Source organism: Arxiozyma heterogenica, assembly GCF_036370985.1.
Source record: "Arxiozyma heterogenica strain weizmannii chromosome Unknown scaffold_15, whole genome shotgun sequence".
NCBI lineage: Eukaryota > Fungi > Ascomycota > Saccharomycetes > Saccharomycetales > Saccharomycetaceae > Arxiozyma > Arxiozyma heterogenica.
In genome coordinates, this window is record NW_027042668.1 from 278339 (window position 1) to 299859 (window position 21521).

The 21521-nt window shown below is 31.1% G+C and overlaps 12 protein-coding genes, 1 non-coding gene and 1 pseudogene across 13 annotated transcripts; 6 read left to right on the forward strand and 8 right to left on the reverse strand.

Annotated features, from left to right (window-relative positions):
- Positions 1-57: 57 nt before the first annotated feature.
- Positions 58-585, forward strand: INA17 (Ina17p; the record flags this gene model as incomplete). Its single annotated transcript, XM_064857623.1, has 1 exon — positions 58-585. The coding sequence occupies one exon, from the start codon at positions 58-60 to the stop codon at positions 583-585; it is 528 nt and encodes a 175-aa protein (XP_064715461.1).
- A 214-nt stretch (positions 586-799) lies between these two features.
- Positions 800-2364, reverse strand: PWA37_000974 (hypothetical protein; annotated as a pseudogene).
- A 419-nt stretch (positions 2365-2783) lies between these two features.
- Positions 2784-4292, reverse strand: ELP4 (Elongator subunit ELP4; the record flags this gene model as incomplete). Its single annotated transcript, XM_064857624.1, has 1 exon — positions 2784-4292. One exon carries the CDS (start codon positions 4290-4292, stop codon positions 2784-2786), a length of 1509 nt encoding a protein of 502 aa, XP_064715462.1.
- Positions 4293-4736: 444 nt separating this feature from the next.
- FMP30 (N-acetylphosphatidylethanolamine-hydrolyzing phospholipase D) lies at positions 4737-6248 on the forward strand (the record flags this gene model as incomplete). The annotated part of the gene is made up of 1 exon (XM_064857625.1): positions 4737-6248. One exon carries the CDS (start codon positions 4737-4739, stop codon positions 6246-6248), a length of 1512 nt encoding a protein of 503 aa, XP_064715463.1.
- A 359-nt stretch (positions 6249-6607) lies between these two features.
- Positions 6608-8089, reverse strand: MSD1 (aspartate--tRNA ligase MSD1; the record flags this gene model as incomplete). Its single annotated transcript, XM_064857626.1, has 1 exon — positions 6608-8089. One exon carries the CDS (start codon positions 8087-8089, stop codon positions 6608-6610), a length of 1482 nt encoding a protein of 493 aa, XP_064715464.1.
- Positions 8090-8300: 211 nt separating this feature from the next.
- On the reverse strand, positions 8301-8711 carry PWA37_000978 (uncharacterized protein; the record flags this gene model as incomplete). Its single annotated transcript, XM_064857627.1, has 1 exon — positions 8301-8711. The coding sequence occupies one exon, from the start codon at positions 8709-8711 to the stop codon at positions 8301-8303; it is 411 nt and encodes a 136-aa protein (XP_064715465.1).
- Positions 8712-9292: 581 nt separating this feature from the next.
- Positions 9293-10015, reverse strand: DPC25 (Dpc25p; the record flags this gene model as incomplete). Its single annotated transcript, XM_064857628.1, has 1 exon — positions 9293-10015. The coding sequence occupies one exon, from the start codon at positions 10013-10015 to the stop codon at positions 9293-9295; it is 723 nt and encodes a 240-aa protein (XP_064715466.1).
- A 417-nt stretch (positions 10016-10432) lies between these two features.
- PWA37_000980 (uncharacterized protein) lies at positions 10433-10945 on the reverse strand (the record flags this gene model as incomplete). Its single annotated transcript, XM_064857629.1, has 1 exon — positions 10433-10945. The coding sequence occupies one exon, from the start codon at positions 10943-10945 to the stop codon at positions 10433-10435; it is 513 nt and encodes a 170-aa protein (XP_064715467.1).
- Positions 10946-11623: 678 nt separating this feature from the next.
- On the forward strand, positions 11624-12175 carry ARL1 (Arf family GTPase ARL1; the record flags this gene model as incomplete). The annotated part of the gene is made up of 1 exon (XM_064857630.1): positions 11624-12175. One exon carries the CDS (start codon positions 11624-11626, stop codon positions 12173-12175), a length of 552 nt encoding a protein of 183 aa, XP_064715468.1.
- A 450-nt stretch (positions 12176-12625) lies between these two features.
- Positions 12626-14575, forward strand: CQD1 (Cqd1p; the record flags this gene model as incomplete). The annotated part of the gene is made up of 1 exon (XM_064857631.1): positions 12626-14575. One exon carries the CDS (start codon positions 12626-12628, stop codon positions 14573-14575), a length of 1950 nt encoding a protein of 649 aa, XP_064715469.1.
- A 298-nt stretch (positions 14576-14873) lies between these two features.
- On the reverse strand, positions 14874-15872 carry CAR1 (arginase; the record flags this gene model as incomplete). The annotated part of the gene is made up of 1 exon (XM_064857632.1): positions 14874-15872. The coding sequence occupies one exon, from the start codon at positions 15870-15872 to the stop codon at positions 14874-14876; it is 999 nt and encodes a 332-aa protein (XP_064715470.1).
- An 893-nt stretch (positions 15873-16765) lies between these two features.
- PWA37_000984 lies at positions 16766-16853 on the forward strand. The gene has a single exon. It is a non-coding gene; the product is annotated as a tRNA-Pro (tRNA).
- Positions 16854-17774: 921 nt separating this feature from the next.
- Positions 17775-19760, forward strand: PWA37_000985 (uncharacterized protein; the record flags this gene model as incomplete). The annotated part of the gene is made up of 1 exon (XM_064857633.1): positions 17775-19760. One exon carries the CDS (start codon positions 17775-17777, stop codon positions 19758-19760), a length of 1986 nt encoding a protein of 661 aa, XP_064715471.1.
- Positions 19761-20271: 511 nt separating this feature from the next.
- On the reverse strand, positions 20272-20943 carry RIP1 (ubiquinol--cytochrome-c reductase catalytic subunit RIP1; the record flags this gene model as incomplete). Its single annotated transcript, XM_064857634.1, has 1 exon — positions 20272-20943. One exon carries the CDS (start codon positions 20941-20943, stop codon positions 20272-20274), a length of 672 nt encoding a protein of 223 aa, XP_064715472.1.
- Positions 20944-21521: the final 578 nt, after the last annotated feature.

The window sequence follows — 21521 nt, forward strand, 5'->3', positions numbered from 1 at the left end:
TGATCTAATTTTAATAGAAACTCTGTTTTAAACACATGGGACAAAAAAATAAGTAGAATGATTGCAAGAGTTAGCAAAAGGCAATCACAATATCAACCTTTAATCAAAAGACTATCCAACAATAGTAGTAGTCATGTATCTACTATTTATGGCATAAGATATATACATTTAAGGTCTTTCTGGCAACAATATAAAATAACAAAGTTAGAACACTTGAATAAAATTGATAATTTAGAGGATATCGATCCACGGTTAATTAAAAAATTAATTGATGAAAGAACAGATTTATTGAATGCAGAAAATGAATTAAAGATGTTAAAACAATTGGATCAGGAACAGAACATAATTAGGAAAAATACTTTAAAACCTTTTATCAGACCTGCCTGGATACTTTTTTTGATGAGCTCTACTGTTTATATGGGATGGCAATTTTATTGGTGGTATTGTGAATATGATCGTAGGGAAGATGAATTGCAAAAGGAAATAAATAACTTAGAGGAGCAATTACAACAATTATTAGATGCAAAATCCGGTTTAAAAGCAGCTGGAAAGCAACCTTGGTATAAACGATACTTTTGGTTCTAAAATAAAGGGGGAAAGCAAGAGAGATAGAGAATCTAAATGATAAAAAAAGAATGATCAACATTATTGTCATGAATAGATTAAATATATCTATATATATATTCATTAAATGCATTTATATATATCAAGGTATCTTTATAAATGTACTTATTTGATACCAAGTTAATAATATTATATTCTTTAATATGTCTCCTCAAAAAAATGTGTTTTTACTAACTAAAATGCACTTACCCGAGCTTTGAGGTATTGCATAAGTAAAAAATTGTCCATCGTCTCCAGCAAGATATATTTGATTTGGGAATTCTTCTGGAAATCCTAGATAATACCTATTATTGGCATTATGAATATTAATATGAGCAAAATCTCTTTGCAAATTTTGGTTTGGAATATTTGCTTTGATTTTTTTGATAAAAAATGTACTACTTGCCTTGACCTGTCTAAATTTGATTTATTTCTATATTCTGTATCAAAATTCTCGTTTATATCAAAGTCCTGGTTATTTTCATTTGAGTTTAATAAATATAATCCATGGTCAATATCAGAGACGTTCCGATCTGTGGTTTCATTATATCTAAATAGATCATTTAATTTAAAGATATGTATAGTTCCTGAATCACCCACACAACCAATTAATGTTGACATTGAGTTAAAAGTTAATTGATATATATTAGATGATCGATTTCCCCGTCTAAACTCAAATAATAGAGGCGTCTTACTGTTAAATTGAATGTGATTTGAAGTTATACTACTGTTTGGTTTATTATTTGAATTAATGGTATTAATTCCTGTGTTATAAACTCTTATGATTGTGCCCTTTTCTGATGCTGTAGTGATTAATGTTCCATCTTGGTTTATTGCAAGACAGGTAATGTTTCCCCTATGAACATTATTTAAATAATTTATTGGTTTAGTATTTATTGCATCATAAATGATAACATCTCTTAATACACGATTATTAGGGTCTGATTTGGTGAGATGATAAGTACTAAATGCTAGAATACTTCTATCATCGTTACTTAATGCAATCTTGGGGGTAATATTACCTTTTGTCCTTGAAGTTGATTTAATTTTACTGTTGGATCCGAGCTGCTCTATAGCATGTTTGGAATTTAATTGATTTTGTAATAATTTATTAATATCGTTATCATGATCACAGGTGCCATTATTGTTATCATTACTGCTATTATTATTGATTGAGAATAGTGAATTTATCTTATTTTCCCATAAATTGATTGTCTCTAATAATTTCATACACGAAATGTCATAGATGAAAATTTGATCACTACTTAAAAGCACACATAATCTTTTTCTATTCATTACCACGTCAATGATATCTGTAGGAAATATTAGTTCACAGATGGTAGATTTCCTCTTTGTATTGATTATCTTCAATTTTCTCTTATTTGTTTTATTTCCGTTAGTCATAGTCATTAGACTTGTGGAGAATAGCATTTCTACTATGCAATCATCATATTCATTAATAATGTTTTTGGTATATGAAGGAGTTGGTTGTAGATTTTCTCCAAAGATTTCATTAATACTCTCACTTCTATCGTTGCTTTTGTTATGAGTGTTTACAGAGGTCTGAGTATCATTATTTCCCTTCTTATAACTAAAAATTAGAGCACTTTGGTTATCATTATTATAGTCATATTTATTGCTACTTTCTTCCCAGTCTATACAAAAGCATTCACCAAAGGGATCACAATTATAGATACATACTTTTTTATGGTGTGTTATTACGCAGCATGTTGCATCTTGGTTGAATCTTAAAACTTTCATATCTGGTTACGATGTCGAAAAGTTGTATATGCTTTGTAAACTACTTTATGTTTCTTCCTTTATTAGACTGTCGACAGTTAAATATAAATTCTAGTATAAATTGCTATATTGAATATATATCACAATGTATTATATTTTACTCCCCCTTCTGTTTTCTTCTTTATTTTCATTTAGTTTTTTTTATTTAACTGATTGTGCAATTGCAATCAAATTAAAAGGATTAAACTTTTCTGAGCTCCTTAAAGAAAAGATAAACACATAAAAAAAGTATATGATTCCTAATAGTGGAGCAATTTATAACTTATAATAATATTTGTAAATTTTATTATTAGTATGATAATAAACACTATATATATATAGAATGAAATGAGTAATATACCTAAGAAACACAGAATGATGCTTATATAAAACTTAGTGAATCAGAAGTCAAAACTTTGTTTTGTCTGTCTTGTTGGAGTTGATCTATTATTTAATGGCGAGGATACGTTGTTTTTTTCATATTCATGTGATTCATCTGTATCATCTACTGAATCATCCACTGGAATAGACCATTCTTCAATTTTGAAACTCTTTTTACTATTCTTGAATGCATATTCCGCATGTCTATGATGCATTTCACCACGCTCACTAAATACTGGCAATTTAATTAAATGAACTAACCCATGCTGCACCTTATTTGGTTGACTCTTATATACTTTTTCCAAATACTGTAGCATTTCTTGTGGGAATGGTTCTAAATCAATTATACCATCAAATAAGGACTCCATTTGATTCTGTACCAGGTATGATAATGGTTCTTTTGAGACTGTCATCATCATTATTGTTCGGTTACCAAATTTTTTGACAATACTCTTCAGTCCATGTAATAAGCCTATAGCATTTGCTAGTGCATACATTTGTGGTGGATACATTGCTGGGTGTAAAAACGATGGCACTACAATTCTGATTAATTTGTTCTTATGTTTCTCAATTAAAGATTCTAATTGATTCAATATTTTTGTAATGGGTTGTAAAGGAGATACAAAGGATAATTCCTGAGGTGTAGCTGCAGGCATCAATCTTGATGTTATATCGAATTGAGATATATAGTTTTTATATTCTTCAGATTGAATATCATTACCATTCTCGTCGTTGCTGCCAACAGAGCGTTTTTTACCAGAGTTTTCATCAGCATATTTATATTTCCAAGCAATTTTTAAATCTGAGTACCTTGTTGGTTGTGACCTGGCCTCTTGAAGAGCTAAATTGGAGACAGATAACTTTGATTCTTCTTCCTGAATTTTGGATTTTTTAATCTCTTTACGGGATCCCTTGTACTCTCCAGGTAATTCTTTGGTTAAAAGTTGATTCATAGAGAGTACAATAACATGAGTATTGCCTTGTATATTTGGGTTTTCACTTTTACTGACTCTATTGTGTACTACACCTTGAACCATAAATAACTTGCAAAGAATGGATTGAAAGTCTGTAGTACCGTCTTCTTCAATCAACAAGGAATGACCTAATGGTAGTCCCATATGGGATAAAAGTTTATCCAAATCGTAACAACCAGTGGAGGAGACTATATTATGGCTTACTGTAGATGGCCTTACACCTGGATGATTTAGATTCATTAATAATTTTGTATTTTGTTCTGTTTTATCAATTGAAAGACCATCAATATTGTTTTCCTTGTTAATGTTTAATCTTTTTATTCCATTAACAATATCTAAGCCAGGTCCATTACTAGCAATGGGCCCTCGTGATAATACTGGTTGTCTTCCAGGAATAGCTAAACGGGAACTATTAACATTGTCTCTTATGGCACTTACTGGACCTCTATTTGGCAATACACCACCCCTGTTTGGTAATATAGATTTTTTAATTAAATTAGGGTTATTATTTCTAGTTCCACTGTTTATCACTTCACCTCTCTTTCTAAAAGACATCTTGTTCGCTTATATATATATAATTTAATACTAAACCTTTATTAAAAGAAATGCTATGAATTGTTCTTATTGTTTGTTAAAGGTTATCAATGTATGTATTATTAGGCTTGCTTGCACTAAATGATACAGGAGTATATGCTACTTGTTATTCCTTTCTACATCTTGAATAATAGTCTGTACATTAAAGAACAAAGATCGATGAGCTTCTTCTTTTTCTTCTTCCTCTTTAAGAAATTTTTCAAGAGTTTTTTTAATACTATTAAAATGGGTGTATGTGATTCTCATCACAGCCACTGCCAACTATCGAAAGAATAGCAGCCTCACACACTGGGGAACCATACCCTGGATCAGTCGGGTATGTTTTTGGATTTACATTAGTTCTGTGGATGTAAAATTGGATATAAAACAAAATAAACAATACACACCATAATTGTGTTTTACATAATGTGGATGAATAAATTCAATTTTCATTTATCTAAGATAAGATTATTACAGGAAACACCATTGTCAATAACGAAAAATACTGGTCTAAAGTCAATTAAATGGCTTAGTCCAATTAGGAGTGTTCAAACAAATATAGATTGTAGTTCCTTTGTGCCATTTTCTTTGAAGCAAAGAAATGACCAAAAATCACGTAACAAATATAAATATACCAAATGGTTTGGTAAAGGTTTATTAACTTTATTAGTACCATATACAGGCTATGCAATTTATGTTACTCTTTCTACAGCAAAGGAGATAGAATATAGACGTCAAAAATGTGATAGTTTGATTTCTAATAGAGGATCTTTAAGAGACACAGAGACAACCTTGATAAAGTATTCCCCATTACAGGTCCTCGGGAGATACGAAAATCCATTTGTAGAGTATAGAATCCAAACCATACACGAATTCTTCTTTAACAGAATAATAGAATTATTTGAAAGAAATAGGGGTGGTATCCCACCTGATAAGAGACAAATGAACAAATTAATGCCTGTTCATAAACCCCATTGGACTAAGTCTGATAATTCAGATGGAAATTTGTCAATGGAGAAAGATTGTATTATAAATTATAAAATATTGGATCAGCAGGAGACGAAAACTATGTTTTCAAAGGGGAAGAACCAAAATAATGGTGGAAGACAACCCCTTTTAGAAAATGTTGATAAAAATTCAATACCTATATATAGCACTTGGTTGGGTCAATCATGTAATTATATTGAATATAATAATCTTAAGATCTTAACAGATCCTCTTTTTAGTGATTTTTTAATTCATGAAACTTTAGGTCCTAAAAGAATAACAGGTATTCCATGTACAATTGAAGACATTCCACAACCAGATATCATTCTTGTGTCACATAATCATCCTGATCATTTGGATTTGAAAAGCTTAAACCATTGGAAAAATGTAGATGACACATTATGGATTATACCAAAGGGTATGAACAAATTTTTCATGAAAAATAATGTTAAAAATTTTATTGAGTTATCATGGTGGGAGACATGTCAACTAGAAACTCAGAATGGTAATACATATAATATTACATCTACTCCAGCAATGCATTGGTCAGGAAGATCTATTTTAGATACAAATGAAAGTCTTTGGTGCTCATTTATGCTAACACATAAGAACAAGCCAATTCTTTTTCATGCAGGTGACACTGGATATGTTAAAGATCTTTACGTTAGAATAAAAAAGGCATTTGGTGGAGGCTGCAGATTAGCTTTATTACCCTGTGGACAATACTGTCCAGAATGGCATCAAAAACCAAGACATATTAATCCTCAAGAAGTTATTAAAATTATGTATGATATGGATATTGAAAATGTTTTGGGAGTACACTGGGGTACGTTTGTATTAAGCGGTGAATACTTTTTAGAACCTAAGGAAAGATTAGAAAGGTTAGCCGAATTCAAAGGTGTAAGAGATAGATGTTACTGCCCTGAGTTAGGAAGAACAGAGAAATTTTAAGTTGAAAGAACTTCTTCACTTTAAATCTTTTGTTAATTATTATTTGGATAGCACACTTTATTAATTATTGACATTATTCTAACTGGTGACAGATATCATAATATATGTAATGGCACGTCTATATATATATATATATATATTATCTTTATGATTGATCTTAAAGTATTAATAATAATAAAAAGGAGCAAAATAATATGATGGAACACAATTATTTTTTTTTGATAAATATTATATACATGAATAAAAAAGAATATGTATTTTCTGAATAATTGAACAAGAGTGACATTCTAAAATGTTGTTTTAATATTGTTTTTTTATCATTTTTTTTAAATATTGAATAATTATTCTGTAAAAAGCCATTAATGTTTATTGTTGCCAATAAATTGAGTTACATGATAATCTTTTAAAAATTCATCATTCACTAATGCAGGACTCTTAATTATCTGATCAGCTCCTGTAATTGACTTAGGGAAAGCAATAACATCTCTGATGCTGGTTCTATTAAATAATATTGTACACATTCTATCAAATCCAATAGCGAACCCCGAATGTGGTGGTGTTCCGTTTTTAAAAGCTTCTAATAAGTGTCCGAATAATTCATGACTGTTGTCTATTTTTAGAATATGTTTGAAGATATAGTCTTGCAATTCATGATCGTGGACTCTCTGAGACCCGCCACCTAACTCTACACCATTCATAACTAAATCATAGTGTTTTCCTATACATTTCAAAGGATCATTCTTTAAATTTTCTAATGTAGATAACTTAACCATCGTAAATGGATGGTGTGTTGAAACGTATTTGCCTTTAATATATGTTGGATATTGTTGGTTCTCTCCTAAGTTTACTTCTTCTACTGGCGAAAATAAGGGGAAATCTACAACCCATATTGCTACATCATCATTAGGCCCAGGAGTTTCTCTGAAAAGAGTACTCATTTTCGGTTTACTCAATATTAGTTGCCTAAGTCTACCTAAAGGGGTTGGATTTTCAAAGATTGCGTGATCTGGTTGTCTATTTGATACAAAAATTAGATCACCTGGTGACAATTTTAATGATTCATCCAATTTTTCAACTATATTCTTTGAATTAGGGCATTTATTTATCGCAGATAATAATGGAACCTTTTCAAACCACTTTTTACAAAGTGCGTTACTTGTGATTGGAACGCCAAAAGGAGCTCTGAAATTATAATTCTTAGGATCTAATAAATGTTTCCAGCGATTTTCATAGTCATTTTCTATATGACTTTTATCGATTATGCCTTTTAATACAAGACATTCTATAATAGGGAAATCAGTGTTATCTTCTGATGTACAACCAGTTATTTCACTTATATTGATTATTTTTAAATTAGGAGCAATTAGATTAGGTTTATCTATTCCGTATAAAGTCATCACTTCATTATATGTCATTGAATTTAGTGTTAAAGTAATCTTGGAATCTATTAATTTATTCGAATCACAGGTATAAAGAGTCTTTGAATCACCTTTTTCAGTCCAAACCTTAATAATAAGTTCTTGAATCAAACTTCTAACTTTTGTATCTTTGACAAAGGATATTTCCATATCTAACTGAGTAAATTCCGGTTGTCTGTCCTTTCTTAAGTCCTCATCTCTAAAACATTTTGCAAATTGGAAATATCTAGGGATTCCACTTGCCATTAATAATTGTTTATATTGTTGAGGACTTTGTGTTAAACTGTAAAATAGTGGTTTTCCTGAGGCTTTATCTATTGTTCTAGTTGGAACAACAAATTCTCTTGCACCTTCAGGGGTTGGTTTAAAAAGGATAGGTGTCTCTACCTCTATAAAATCATTTGCATATAACCATTGTCTCATAAAGTGATTAACTTGAAATCTTTTCCTCAACAAAAGCTGTTTTTGAGGGACTCTCAGTTGCAAATATCTATATTCAGGGGGATAATTTGTTTTTAAGACTTTCCTATCATATTGTTGATCGATTAATTGAGAGGGTTTAACACTTGCTTTATTCAGTGTTATTAAATCAGATAGGATAATTTCATATTCTTGCTGTTGATTGGATTGGGTTTTAGTTGGATTTTTTTTTAGGTTGTTTCTTTAGACTCAGTTGACCTTTGATCTGTACACAACTCTCTACACTATTACATGCTTTTAAGAGAGATGGCTCGTGTTTGTCCACTAATTGGATTCTAGTTCCATATGGGTCTCTTAAAGTAGCAAAATATAACTTGTTACCAATTTTTTTTACAGGGGAGTCAATCCATCCATTGATCACAAATGAATTTTTCGTTGTATCGTTTAAGAAAGATTTATATTTAGTTAATGCGTCATTAATAGATGTAGTAACTTCTTCAAAGTGGAATTTATTTTCAATAACTTTCTTATTGGGGAAACTCATTTGCAATTTTGATAGTATACTAAGATATTTTCTGGATAGAAATGATTTGTAAAACCATTTTTGTTGTTGTGGTCTCAGCATGATAAGGGGGGGAACAAAATATATATGTATATTTTGAAAATATGTGGAATAATTATTTTTATTACTACGATTTCAATTATTTCATTAAAGAGAAAAAAATAAGGAAAAAAAGAAATCAACCTCTTCAATCACTTTGTAGTTTGAAATTTAAAATACCCTTAAGTGTGTTTTTGTATTTGCATACGTAGATATAATGGTAATTTGGTATATGTATGCATCGAGATTGATCCCATAAAAGGGTGGAATGGGGGATGGGATAGATGAAAAGGCTGAAATGCTCGAGGGATCTCCAAGAAAAAGTGAGAAAGTAAAAAAAAAAAGATGTCAAAAAAAAAAATAATAGAAATGAAAAGGAAGAAATGGAAATAAACAATGAATAAAGTAAATTACAAAGGAAATTGGGAATATATTAACAATGTATGCGTTTGTAATTGAGGATGATATAGGACAAGGTGGTGATAGTTTTTATTTATGTATATATATAGAATAAAAGGGATATTTTTTTTCGTAATTTATTTTATTTTATTAAGTAGCTGTAATGTTGCATTGGCTATAATTCTACTCCTAATTGTGGTAAATTATTAAACTATCTCTTGAGCTCTTCTCTCTAGTTTTTCCTTTTGCTTCTGTAAACGTTTCTTTCTTTCAAATTGAGCAAACACCCTAATATATATTGGGACATCAGACCAACCTTCATCTGTCTCAGCTTGTTGTTGTTGTTTTTTCAACTGATTACGCCTTTTAGCTTCAATGACACTTTGTGGTAATGATGTGTTTCTACTAGGAAACAATTGTTTTAACGATTGTAGTTTGGAATCAATGATTTTGTTGTCAGATTCCTGTTTTTCTATTTTTAATTTTGTAGGATGTAGAGTTTTTGGTAAATTCTTTATGGGTAGTGAATTGAGAGGCGGATCCCAGTCTTCTGGCCATACATCATTTGTATTGGAGATTTCTTTGATAGCAGCCCTACGCCTCTGTTGCCAATGTCTAAGATCTTCGTTATAATATTCCCAAACACAATTGACACAACCAGACATGCAGCAATTATCGGGTTCTTTCGGTCTATTGGGTACTTTGACACCGGCGATGATACGATAATCTGCATTTACTATATATCTACTGGTGGATTTAGATGGTTTTAATGAGGATTTACCCTTTATACTATTTCCAAAAATTGTTGATATTTTTTCTTCAGCCGGCACTTGATTTGTACCACCAACTGCTACTTGTCCTTCAAAGGTCATTAAAGAACGATAATATTGTTTAGATATCATTTTATAGAAATATCGGGATAATATCATGTTGTTTTATGTTATGTTATGTTATGTTATGTTATTGATGGATTACAACTTTTTGTTTTTAATTGGAGTTTCCTTACTTGTATATATATATATATATAAAAGAAAACGTATGGACAAAAACATAGAAGTTTCACCGTTGATCGGATTTATTAGCACACAACCAATAACTGTGTTTTTATCATAATCAGAGGACTCATAGTGTTTGGTTTTATAGAGAAACTTAACGAGCAATGACGAGAAAGGATGATATTATCCGTGAGTCTCAAACCAAATGTGAAATATTTATTCACTTAAGTCCGATTCTTACAAAACAAAAAAAAAAAAGCAAAAAGAAAAAAAAACGGAAGCAAAACAAAATCGAACCCAGAAGGAATTGTTCGGATTTTATGTGATTCATTGTAGAAGAACTTTGTTCACTCAGATGCTCATCGCTTCTGGATTTCCCCCAGTTTTTGTGTTTATGTTATTAGTATTGGCGTCAGTGTTTAGTTTGGAAAGTCTCTCCAATAGTGTTACTTCTTTCTTTATTTTGCCTTTTAGTTCTGTATTAATATCGTTAAAAACAGGGATTATCTTATCTGTAATCAATTGAGAGAACTCTCTATTGTTATTATTATTATTATAGTAGAATAACCAAGCCAAATAATCGATAATACGCTGTCTTTCATGTTTAGATGACTTTAACGTATCTATAGATGATAACAATGCATCAATATCGAAATTCTCAGACATCCAACCCATGTTCAAGTTTGTACATTCTTTTGAATCAGTCAGCCAGAATTGGCTCCTCTGATCTAGATAATCTTCTACTGTTTGACCAGTTCTAACCTTTATCTTACCACTTGCCTTTTTCACTATCACTTCGCCTGTCTCATTATTTAAAGTTACTGGAGTAGTCACATTTTTGGGAACTGTTCTGTCGACATCCATTGTCAAAAAAGAGAAAGAAATAAATAAACAAAAAAGGAATAGACAGCTAGATGTAACTACTGCACAGGTGCTTACTTCAGGTACCTATTGACTTATATATATTTCCAGTCTGTTTTATTTAACCTTGCCCTGGGTCCAATCTTCATTTTTTTTTGTCGCAGCTCGTTATTTATATTTATATATATTTATTTATTTAATTTCTTTTTTTTTTCTAAGGGTAATTCTTCTCTTTTCAAAAATGCTGTTGGGTGTGTGGGTGTGTATATATATATATATTTTTTTTTTTCTTTTTCGTTTTTTTCTTTTTTTCTTTTGAGGAAAGTCAAATTTTTCTGTTGGGTTTGAAGAAATTCTATGATAAATAATCTTGGTGTTTAGATGGATCTACATATGTCTACGTTCAAGTTATTGATAGTTGAGTATGTGTGTGCGCACCTATGTGTCTATGTGCCGCATCATACAGGGTCACACGGTGGTAATGAATTACGTATAATATACAACAGAGCACATATCGTAATATAACAAATATTGTAATATCGGTAAAGGGGGAAAGATTGGAAATTTTGCATTGGTATTTGTATTTGCATATTAGCTCACTCACAACAGTTATACAACAGTCACACAATACAGGGTTATAAATAAACAATAATAAACAAATAAGCAAATAAATAAATAAAAATGGGTAATTATTTTAGTAGTATGTTCGATAGGTTATGGGGTACAAATAAAGAATTGAGGATACTTATCCTTGGGTTGGATGGTGCAGGTAAAACTACGATTTTATACAGATTACAGATAGGTGAAGTGGTGACCACTAAGCCCACAATTGGTTTTAACGTAGAGACTTTGACTTATAAAAATTTGAAATTGAACGTGTGGGATCTGGGTGGACAAACTTCCATTAGACCATACTGGAGATGTTATTATGCCGACACTGCAGCAGTCATCTTTGTTGTCGATTCCACAGATAAGGATCGTATGGCTACCGCAGCTAAAGAATTGCATATGATGTTATCTGAGGAAGAATTACAGGACAGTGCTCTATTGGTCTTTGCAAATAAACAGGATCAACCTGGCGCTTTGTCTGCTAGTGAAGTCTCTAAAGAATTGAATTTGGTTGATTTGAAAGATAGATCTTGGTCTATTGTGGCATCTAGTGCAATTAAAGGTGAAGGGATTACAGAGGGATTAGACTGGCTTATAGACGTTATTAAAGAAGAGCAATTATAATCATGTTACACTGCAATATTTGTATAATATAACAGTTTAATTAAGTTCTAACCTCCTATAATATGTATGTACATATATATATGTACATGGGTATATGTATGTATATGTATATCTGTATGTGTGGTTATGTAGATGCCTGGATGCCTGTAGTAAATAGCATATAATAAATTATTATTACTTGAAACGATTTAAAGGATTTGGACGAAAATAAAATTAAATGGAAGAAAGAAATAAAGAAAAAAGAAAAAAAGGGAAGTGGAAGGAGGAGGGGGCAGGTAGAGACGATATGAAGTGAAGTATAAACAAAGAGAGAAAATCTATATATACTCAATACATATATGATCGTACATAATGTTTCAGTTATTAGTATGTACAAAAATCCAATTTAATTATATCATAAGTGACAACTAAATATAATAGAAGTAGAGGCAGTAGTGATAATATTCAAATATGTTTAAATTTACTCGAAGTTTTATTATCAATAACAGGAAACCTTTAGCATATATTGTGGGTTGTGGTGGGGGTGGACTACTTCTTTCAATGAAATTACGACAATCTTATGGGTTTCAGAGATTAAATGGTTCAAAAAATAAAAATGATATAGTTCAATTGGATTTGAATCCAAATTTCGATTCTTCCAATATATTGGCTCCTAACCCGGATGGTGATACATATGAAATGGGTTTATACTTATCTTCAAAAAGAGAAAAAGAAACCCAAGTACTGCAAGAAAGACAAGCTCAATTGAACCAATGCCCGTCCTCTATATTAAAATTACTATTAAAGATTAAATTTAAATGTCAAGATAATATCGTTGTTCCTATACATACAATGATACGGTTTCTAGAATTGACGTGTTTTGTTCTTTTACCTATCTTTTTAACGTATCCTATCGTTACTTTATCGTTAATGGATAAGATATTATGGTATAGACTAATAAGATCTTTATGTCAATATGCAGGGCCTAGTTTTATTAAATTGGGTCAATGGGCATCTGCAAGAAATGATTTATTTTCTAACGATTTTTGTCATGTTATGTCTGCTTTACATAGTAATGTTAAGCCTCATCCCATACAATATTCAATTGACACTCTTTGTGATCTATTTCAGGTTGGTGATTTGTATGATGTTTTCGAAAGTTTTGATACTCAACCAATTGGGTGTGGCTCGATAGCACAGGTACATAAAGCAAGATGGAAACATAATGATGATAATAGTAGTAGTAATGATCATGTATCCAATGAAGTTGCGATTAAAATACTACATCCCAACGTAGTTGATATAGTAAATATAGATTTAAGAATCATGGAAACTTTAGCCAATTTAATTAGTAGGGTTCCAACTATGGAATGGTTATCATTGACCGATGAAGTTAGGAATTTTTCTATTTTTATGAATATGCAGTTAGATCTTCGTATTGAAGCAATGAATCTAGATAAATTTAACCGTGATTTCCAAAACGATCCATTAGTTTCTTTCCCTAAACCATTACTACAGTATACCACAAAAACAGTTTTGTTTGAAGAATATATAAATGCATTGCCAATGGAACAACTCTTAAATGAGAAGAATAATCTGAATGATATCGATATCTTTAAAGTTAGTCATCCCTTTGTCATGGCATTTTTAAATATGATGATTATAAATAATTTTGTCCATGCAGATTTACATCCAGGCAATGTCATGATAAGATTTATGGATAAATCCACAGAAAAAATAAATAATTCAATTGTTGATCAATTGAGTCAAAATTATGGGACTCCACAGTTCACTGATATTTTAAGAAAAGCATTACGTTCATATATACCTCAAATATGTTTTATAGATGCAGGACTTGTCACAGAATTGAATAATACTAATAGAATAAACTTCATGGATTTGTTCCAGTCTCTTACGAAATTTGATGGATATCAAGCAGGTAGATTAATGATAGATAGATCACGTATACCAAGCAGCGCAATTGACCCATTAGGTTTTTCACATAAAGTTCAAAAACTTGTCACTCAGATTAAAATACAAACTTTTTCCCTGGGATCTATTTCGATTGGAAATTTGTTAAATGAAATGTTCTTTATGGTCAGACAACACCACGTCAAAATGGAGGCTGATTTTGTGTCAATTGTAGTGGCAATATTGTTATTAGAAGGGATTGGAAGACAATTAGATCCTAATTTAGACCTTTTTGAATCTTCGATACCGTTATTGAGTCAATATTACAGAGAGAAATATTCTTTACTAAAGGGTAAAGAAGAAATAAATGATAACTCATTGTTGAATGAGACAAAGTCATGGCAAATGATGGTAATTTGGTTAGGCTTACAAACTAGAAGGTTTTTAAGCATGTCTTTAAGGCAAACTGATATTTTGTTAAAATCTGATCAATTATCACCAAACTACTGAACAAAGAGGAAAAGAACAAGAAATAGATAATTCTTTAGATAAGAACTATAGCAATAATATTCAAGTATCCATATAAATAATAAGTAAGATATTTATATACAGAAGACAAGAATAAAGCGGTTTAACTCTTTTTTTTTTCTTTTTTTCATGAAATAGGAGATGGATATAGTAATAATAAATCAAAAGAGTGGAAGGAAAAAGTGGAAGAGAGCAAGGCAGTTTAAGTAAATATTATATATTACATTAAAAGACATTATATAACAAGGTCATGAATATTTTATATATACAATAGAAAATCTTATAGTAAAGTTTCGCCTAATGCACATCTTGCAATGGCACAGCCAGCAGAAATTGTGTCAGAAACATGGATATCATTTATAGCCAAATCTGGGTTACATTCAACGATATCCAAAGCGACTAAATCACCAGTCTCGGCTAATCTTTCAACAAGGAACAAACCTTCTCTTAGTGTTAGCCCACCTCTAACTGGAGTACCTGTAGCTGGAACAAAAAGCGGATCTACAGCATCTACGTCGTATGAACACATGATGGGACCTCTCCCACCATTAGGGTGTAAACACTCCAATGCCATTTCTATGACTTTATTGATACCAAACTTGTCAACATGATACATTGAAAAAGCTTTTATACCTAAGTCTTTTATAATTTTTTTCTCTGCTTTGTCAACATCTCTTAATCCCACGTAGACAATTTTGTTTGGGTTTAATTTACCGGGAACCCATTTAAATGATTCAGGGCATTCAATGTCTTTATGTAAACCTAATAAAAAGGAGACAGGACAGCCATGTAAATTACCGGAGTCAGTTGATTCTAAGGTATTGATATCTGCATGAGCATCAATCCAGATCAATCCAAGATCAGAATAAGCTTCTTGGACACCACTAACCGTACCAATAGCAATAGAATGATCACCTCCTAATGTTAAAACGAATTTATTATCTTGAGCTAGTTTAGACACATTTTCGTAGATAGTCTTTGTAGTGGTACCGACAAGTCCAGGTCTTTTTGTGTTCTTAAATCGATCTGTAACAGCATCTTTCTCCATCATTTTTTGAAGATATTCTTCATCTAGGGGAGATTCTACAGTTATATCCCAGCCAAGTTCCCTTAAATCCGATTCCAATCCATGATTCAACATATATTTAGGTCCTTTTTCTACACCAGTCTTACCTTGACCACCACAGAATGGTGCTTGAACTATAGCCAATTGACGGTTTTTAATGTACTTGTAATGTGGTTCAGTTACTGTTTCCAATTGAGTGGTAATCTTAGTCATCTTCGTTATTGCTTGTGTATGCGTATTTGTTATAGAGATATTCAATTTTCTCTTTTGAAACCAGAAATATAATTTAGTAATTTGTGTTGGATATGAAGGAAGGATAAAAAGAGCATCATAAAAGAAAGAAAACACCTTTTTGATATTAACTGTATTGACATGCTTTTGGAATGGATGTTAGGTCCTGCTTATATAACAAATAGGTCATCGCTACTTCTTGCGTTTAGCGATCACTTTAGCGGTTGAAATAGATTAAATAAAAATTACACTGAATTAGAATAGAATTATCCTAAACTTGGTCCAAATATAATCTATATTTAAAACAGCAACGATATATACTAATAAAGTTATCAAGTTATGGTTTTGGTTATGCCATTGGTCTATTATCTCTCTTGCTAATCAATCTGTTTGTTGATAAGTAAAAATGTCCATTTTGCTCTCTTCTTATGTCTTTTGTTTGAATCCACCGTTATCAAAACAGAACTTAAACAGGCGGACAAAAAAAATTCGACCAACGTTTTATTGTAATTGCTTATTGCTATTGTTGGTTCCTTTGTTTTTTGTTTTTTTTTTTTTTCGTTTTTGCTTTATTCATCATTGCCGTGCATAATAAACAATACATTTTTTTTAATGGTTTTTAAAGGCAGTAACAACCGAGATTATCTGGTGTATGGGTGTCGAGTGGCGACACACTTCCATACATCACAAAAAATATAAAAAAGGCTAGAAGAAAAATAACTCTTATAACAAATATAGTACTAAGATAATGATTTCCGAAAGGTTACCAAATAAACCAAAAAATATATATTAGATAATTCATCAACAATTTGAAGACTGTTTATAATTTTTCATATTGTAGAAATCCAATTATGTCTGGGAAAAATGTGCTTTTCGGGCGTGTGGTCTAGTGGTATGATTCTCGCTTTGGGCATCGCGTTCCGAGTATGCGAGAGGCCCTGGGTTCAATTCCCAGCTCGCCCCTTTTTTTACTTCATGTAATAACTATCTAGTCATCATAGTTTTTTTTTTGATAATAGTTGATTTAGAAATTAGTACTAATAATAAATATACTAATATACCAAAACAACACACAGTCTATACTTAACCTTTCTTTTTATTAGTTAGTCTTCCTTTTATCTTCCGTTGGTTACTTTTGATTTATATGTTTGTTTTTTTTCTTCTTATTTCCTAAAATAAGATTAGTATGTAAAAATATCCTAAAAACAAGAAGTCAGGAAAATGAGAGCCATTGGTATTTTTCCAAACTAATAGTCGAAATTGTAACTCATAAATATCAGAGATATTACATGCTGAAATAAAAATAGGTAGATCTGATCATTTGTAATAAATGAAGATCTATTATAGGAGATATGTCTTCCCAGAATATAAAATATGATGAGTAATTCTTAGTTTTTTTCTCTATAGAGAACACATAAATTATATTCTATTTAAGAAATGGAATGAAAAGATGAGTATATATGTAAGTGTCTGGTGACCGAGTTAGTTTTGGGTAATAGTTTATGGTGTATATTCAATTTTTTAGAATAAAATATACATTTCACTAGGTATAAAAAAGTTTTTTCTATATATATAAAGGGACTAAGGGAATAGACAAGAGGTCAATTTAAAAGAAGAGATGAGTAGTGGTGTATAGTACTAATTCTGGTTTTTTATTCTTGTTTTTTTTTTGTTTAATGCTTTCTTGATGGATAGGAATAAAAATGAGCGGGAAAAAATAAGATAGTGTGTCAGAAAAAAAAAAGTGTCACAAATTCCCCAAAAGGAGTGATACAGAAGGAATAAATAAAAACAAATACTATCCTATATATATATAACCATTGTAGAAAGAAAAAATTGGAAACATCCTTTTTGAAGGACAGACTTTGTTTAAAAGAAAGAAAAATGGGTAAAACTATTATTTTATGTTTTGATGGGACTTGTGAAAATTTTGGTCCGGATCCTTTTACCAATGTATTGAAAATATATCGACTTTTGGATACACGTTCTCAATTATGTTATTATCAGCCTGGTATTGGTACTTCAGGTGACTTTGATGCAGTTTATACCTGGGCGAGATATCTTTCTTGGTCCAGACTGAAAAACGTTTTAGATTCTATGTTTGCCTTTTGTTTAGATGACCATATTGTGTCAGCATATTTATTTTTAATGAGGCATTATGAGATTAATGATCAAATTTATATGTTTGGGTTTTCTCGTGGTGCATTTATAGCTAGAGTTCTGACTGGTATGTTAGAAAGAGTAGGTCTTTTGAATGTTGGGTTAGAAGATATGGTTCATATGGCATGGCGGATCTATGAAAATTGGGAATTTGCTGAGCAACCTATACAACCCAGTTATATGACAACTTTGATTCAAGAGTTTACCAAGACTTTCTGCAGGGATTATCCGATTAAAATTTATTTCCAAGGTTTATTTGATTCAGTTAACTCGGTTGGGCTATGTAGAGATAGATTGTTTCCTTGTACACAGAGATCAAATATTATTAAACATGTACGGCATGCTGTCTCCTTGGATGAAAGAAGAGGCAAATTTAAACAATTTTGTTTTACACCAAATCCGTACGAACCAATATTATTCTCCAAAAAATATAAGCCATATGAAAAGGAAATTATTAAATCAGTTGTAGCTACTCCGATTTTGAAAGCAAGTTTATCAAGTAATGAAAAACAGCCGTTATTGAACAATGAAGGTGAGTCTAAAATAAATCAGAAAATTAGAAAAAATCCACTGATTGAGCTTACTTTAAAATCTTCTAAAAGTAATAGTTCATTCAGTAGTTTGCAGAATGTTAATTTGAGCAATGTGTGGACTCCTATCACAGAGCAGACAGTATTGATAAATCAAATTAATTCATTCTTATCACCAACTGAATTATTAACTTTTACCTCCAGAAAAGTTGTTTATTCAAATAAGAGTATCAAAGGCTTAAATGACAAAAACAGGGAATACAATATTGATAATGAAAATGACAATCTTGGAATAATTAAAGTATTAAAATCACAAGAAGAATTACCTTCTTCTTCAATGAATCTATGGACCATGGAAAATAATACAAGTAGCCATTCTACAATATCCCCTGATTTGATAGAAAAATGGTTCCCTGGAGATCATTCTGATGTTGGTGGTGGTGGCGGGGTTTATTCCGGTGATGGACAATGTATCAGTAATCTTTCTTTACGATGGATGATAGCGGAGGCAATTAAACATGGAGTCAAATTTAAACCTGGATCGATAAATAGATTTGCAGAAAGATATAGTTCAAAGAATAGTCTCTTTTCATGTCTGCATGACTTTTTAGATATAAAAAACACAAATATCATGGGTGGAGTTAATAAGAGTTTTAATCAAGGTTTGATGATTAGAGATATAAACGATACGGTCAATAATTTACTGGAGAACGGATTTGAGGAAGACCATAATTGTAATGATAATTATAATAGCAGTCAGAGTGTGGCGAATTGCTATAAGATTAATACATGGGTATCATTATTTTGGTGGATATTAGAATTTCTACCTATTGGTATAAGAGTGGAGGATGAAGAAGGTAAGTGGAGAAATCGATATGTACCGAACTTAGGTAGATCTAGATGTGTTCCAGAGTATGGGGAATTGCATTGGTCAATTATATGGATAATGAAATTCAATGAGGATTATCGACCTAAGAATGTTCCAAGATATGTTAGAGAGGTGTTATTTGAAAGACTTAATATTAATTTATTAAATATTAAGACTTTGGATACTTTAATATTAGATGAAAACGACAAAAAAGATGAATTGATTGCATTAATAAATGATTGGATAGTAAGAAATTGGGAAAATATTCCAGATGATTTATATGAAGTGATTAAAGATGACCCAACATTATAAGGAAGAGTGGAGGGGGAAATGGAGCAAATAGGGAAAGAGAAATGGTATATATATTTATATAGAGTAGGTCACATAGCAAATAATATACAGTAGTAATAAAGTATAACTACTACATACAGGGAAAAAGAAAAAAGATGGAAAAAAAGAAAGAGAGAGAGAGAGAATAATTACTTTTAAGTTAATAAGATAACTAAAAATAAGTAAATAAATAAATAAATAATATGATAATATGGATAAATAAATAAGATTTGTATTTATACGTATGGTGCTAATTTGTGTAGTGATATTAAACACGGAATATTAAAAACAGAAAGAGTAGATATATCTAAAAGAATAATAGAGGATTAAAGAGATAAGAAAGTAAAATTTATAAAGGGGTTGTCAAAGAAAGGAAGAGAAAAGATACTCGTATGTGTATACATCCATACATTTATGTACATATGAATATGTGTGTGTGTGTGTGTGAGGGGCGGGGGTGTATGTGTGCGGGTATGCGAGTTTATCTTAAACTCTAACCAATAACAACTTTATCTTCTTTAAATTCATACTTTGGGATTTCTAAGTTTAATGGAGCAGGACCCTTTCTAATTCTACCAGAGATATCATAATGGGAACCATGGCATGGACAGAACCAACCACCGAAATCACCAGACTCACCGATTGGGACACAACCCAAATGGGTACATATACCTAACATGATCAACCATTCAGGTTTTTGTACTCTGTCAGCGTCAGTTTGTGGATCCTTTAAAGCAGAGACATCTACTGAGTTAGCTTCTTGAATTTCGTGTGGAGTTCTGTGTCTAATGAACACAGGCTTACCTTGCCATTTGACAACAACATTCTTACCTTCTGGGATAGCAGCCAAATCGACTTCGACTTTAGCCATAGCTAAGACATCAGCAGAGGCACTCATTGAAGATATGAAAGTTTCCACAGTGGATTTGGCACCAGCAGAAGATAGTAACCCAAGGGAACCGACCATGAAATAGGTGTAGACTCTTGACTTATCATTGGTTCTATTTTCCTTGACGACATCACCAAAATCTGGGATTCTGTAAGTCGACTTTAGTAGTCTTGATGATGTAGAAAGAGACATTTTGGTTAAGTTTTGAGCGATTAATCTTTTTGAGATACTATTGGTGGTTTGTAGACCTCTTAACATAGTTTTTGTGCCTAACATATTTTGTTTTTGTTTTTGTTTTTTTTGGTTTAGTATATGTGTCTTATATTGTTATATTATGTTGTTATAATTGAGAGGATGAGTAGTTTTTTTTTAATATATATATATATATGTTTATTTTCCTTTTTCCTTGTTTCTTTACTTTAAATGTTTGGATTGGCAAATGAGGGGAAGATTGAAGGTGTTTACGTGAATATAAAGAATTTTCTATATGGAGAGTTGATAAATTTGATTCAGTTATTTTTTCAGGCGTTTGGAAGGTTACTCTTCATTGAATAAAGAGAGAGAAAATTATAAAAATTAAAAGATGATGAAGAGGAAATTGTTTGTAAGGCTGAAAAGTATATGGAGTTAAAAGAAAATGGGGGAAAAAATATATAAAAAGAAAAAGTTGACAAACAAGTTAGAACACAAATAGTAATTGGAATTTAAGAGAGACAAAACTTTACGTATTTCCAACTGAATCGTCTAATGCACATATGCCAAGTGAAACATTCTCTCCTTTTAGGAGGAAGCAAGAAGAACTTACTAACGATGCAGTTGACACAGTAATAAATCTTGTTGCGCATTTACAATTT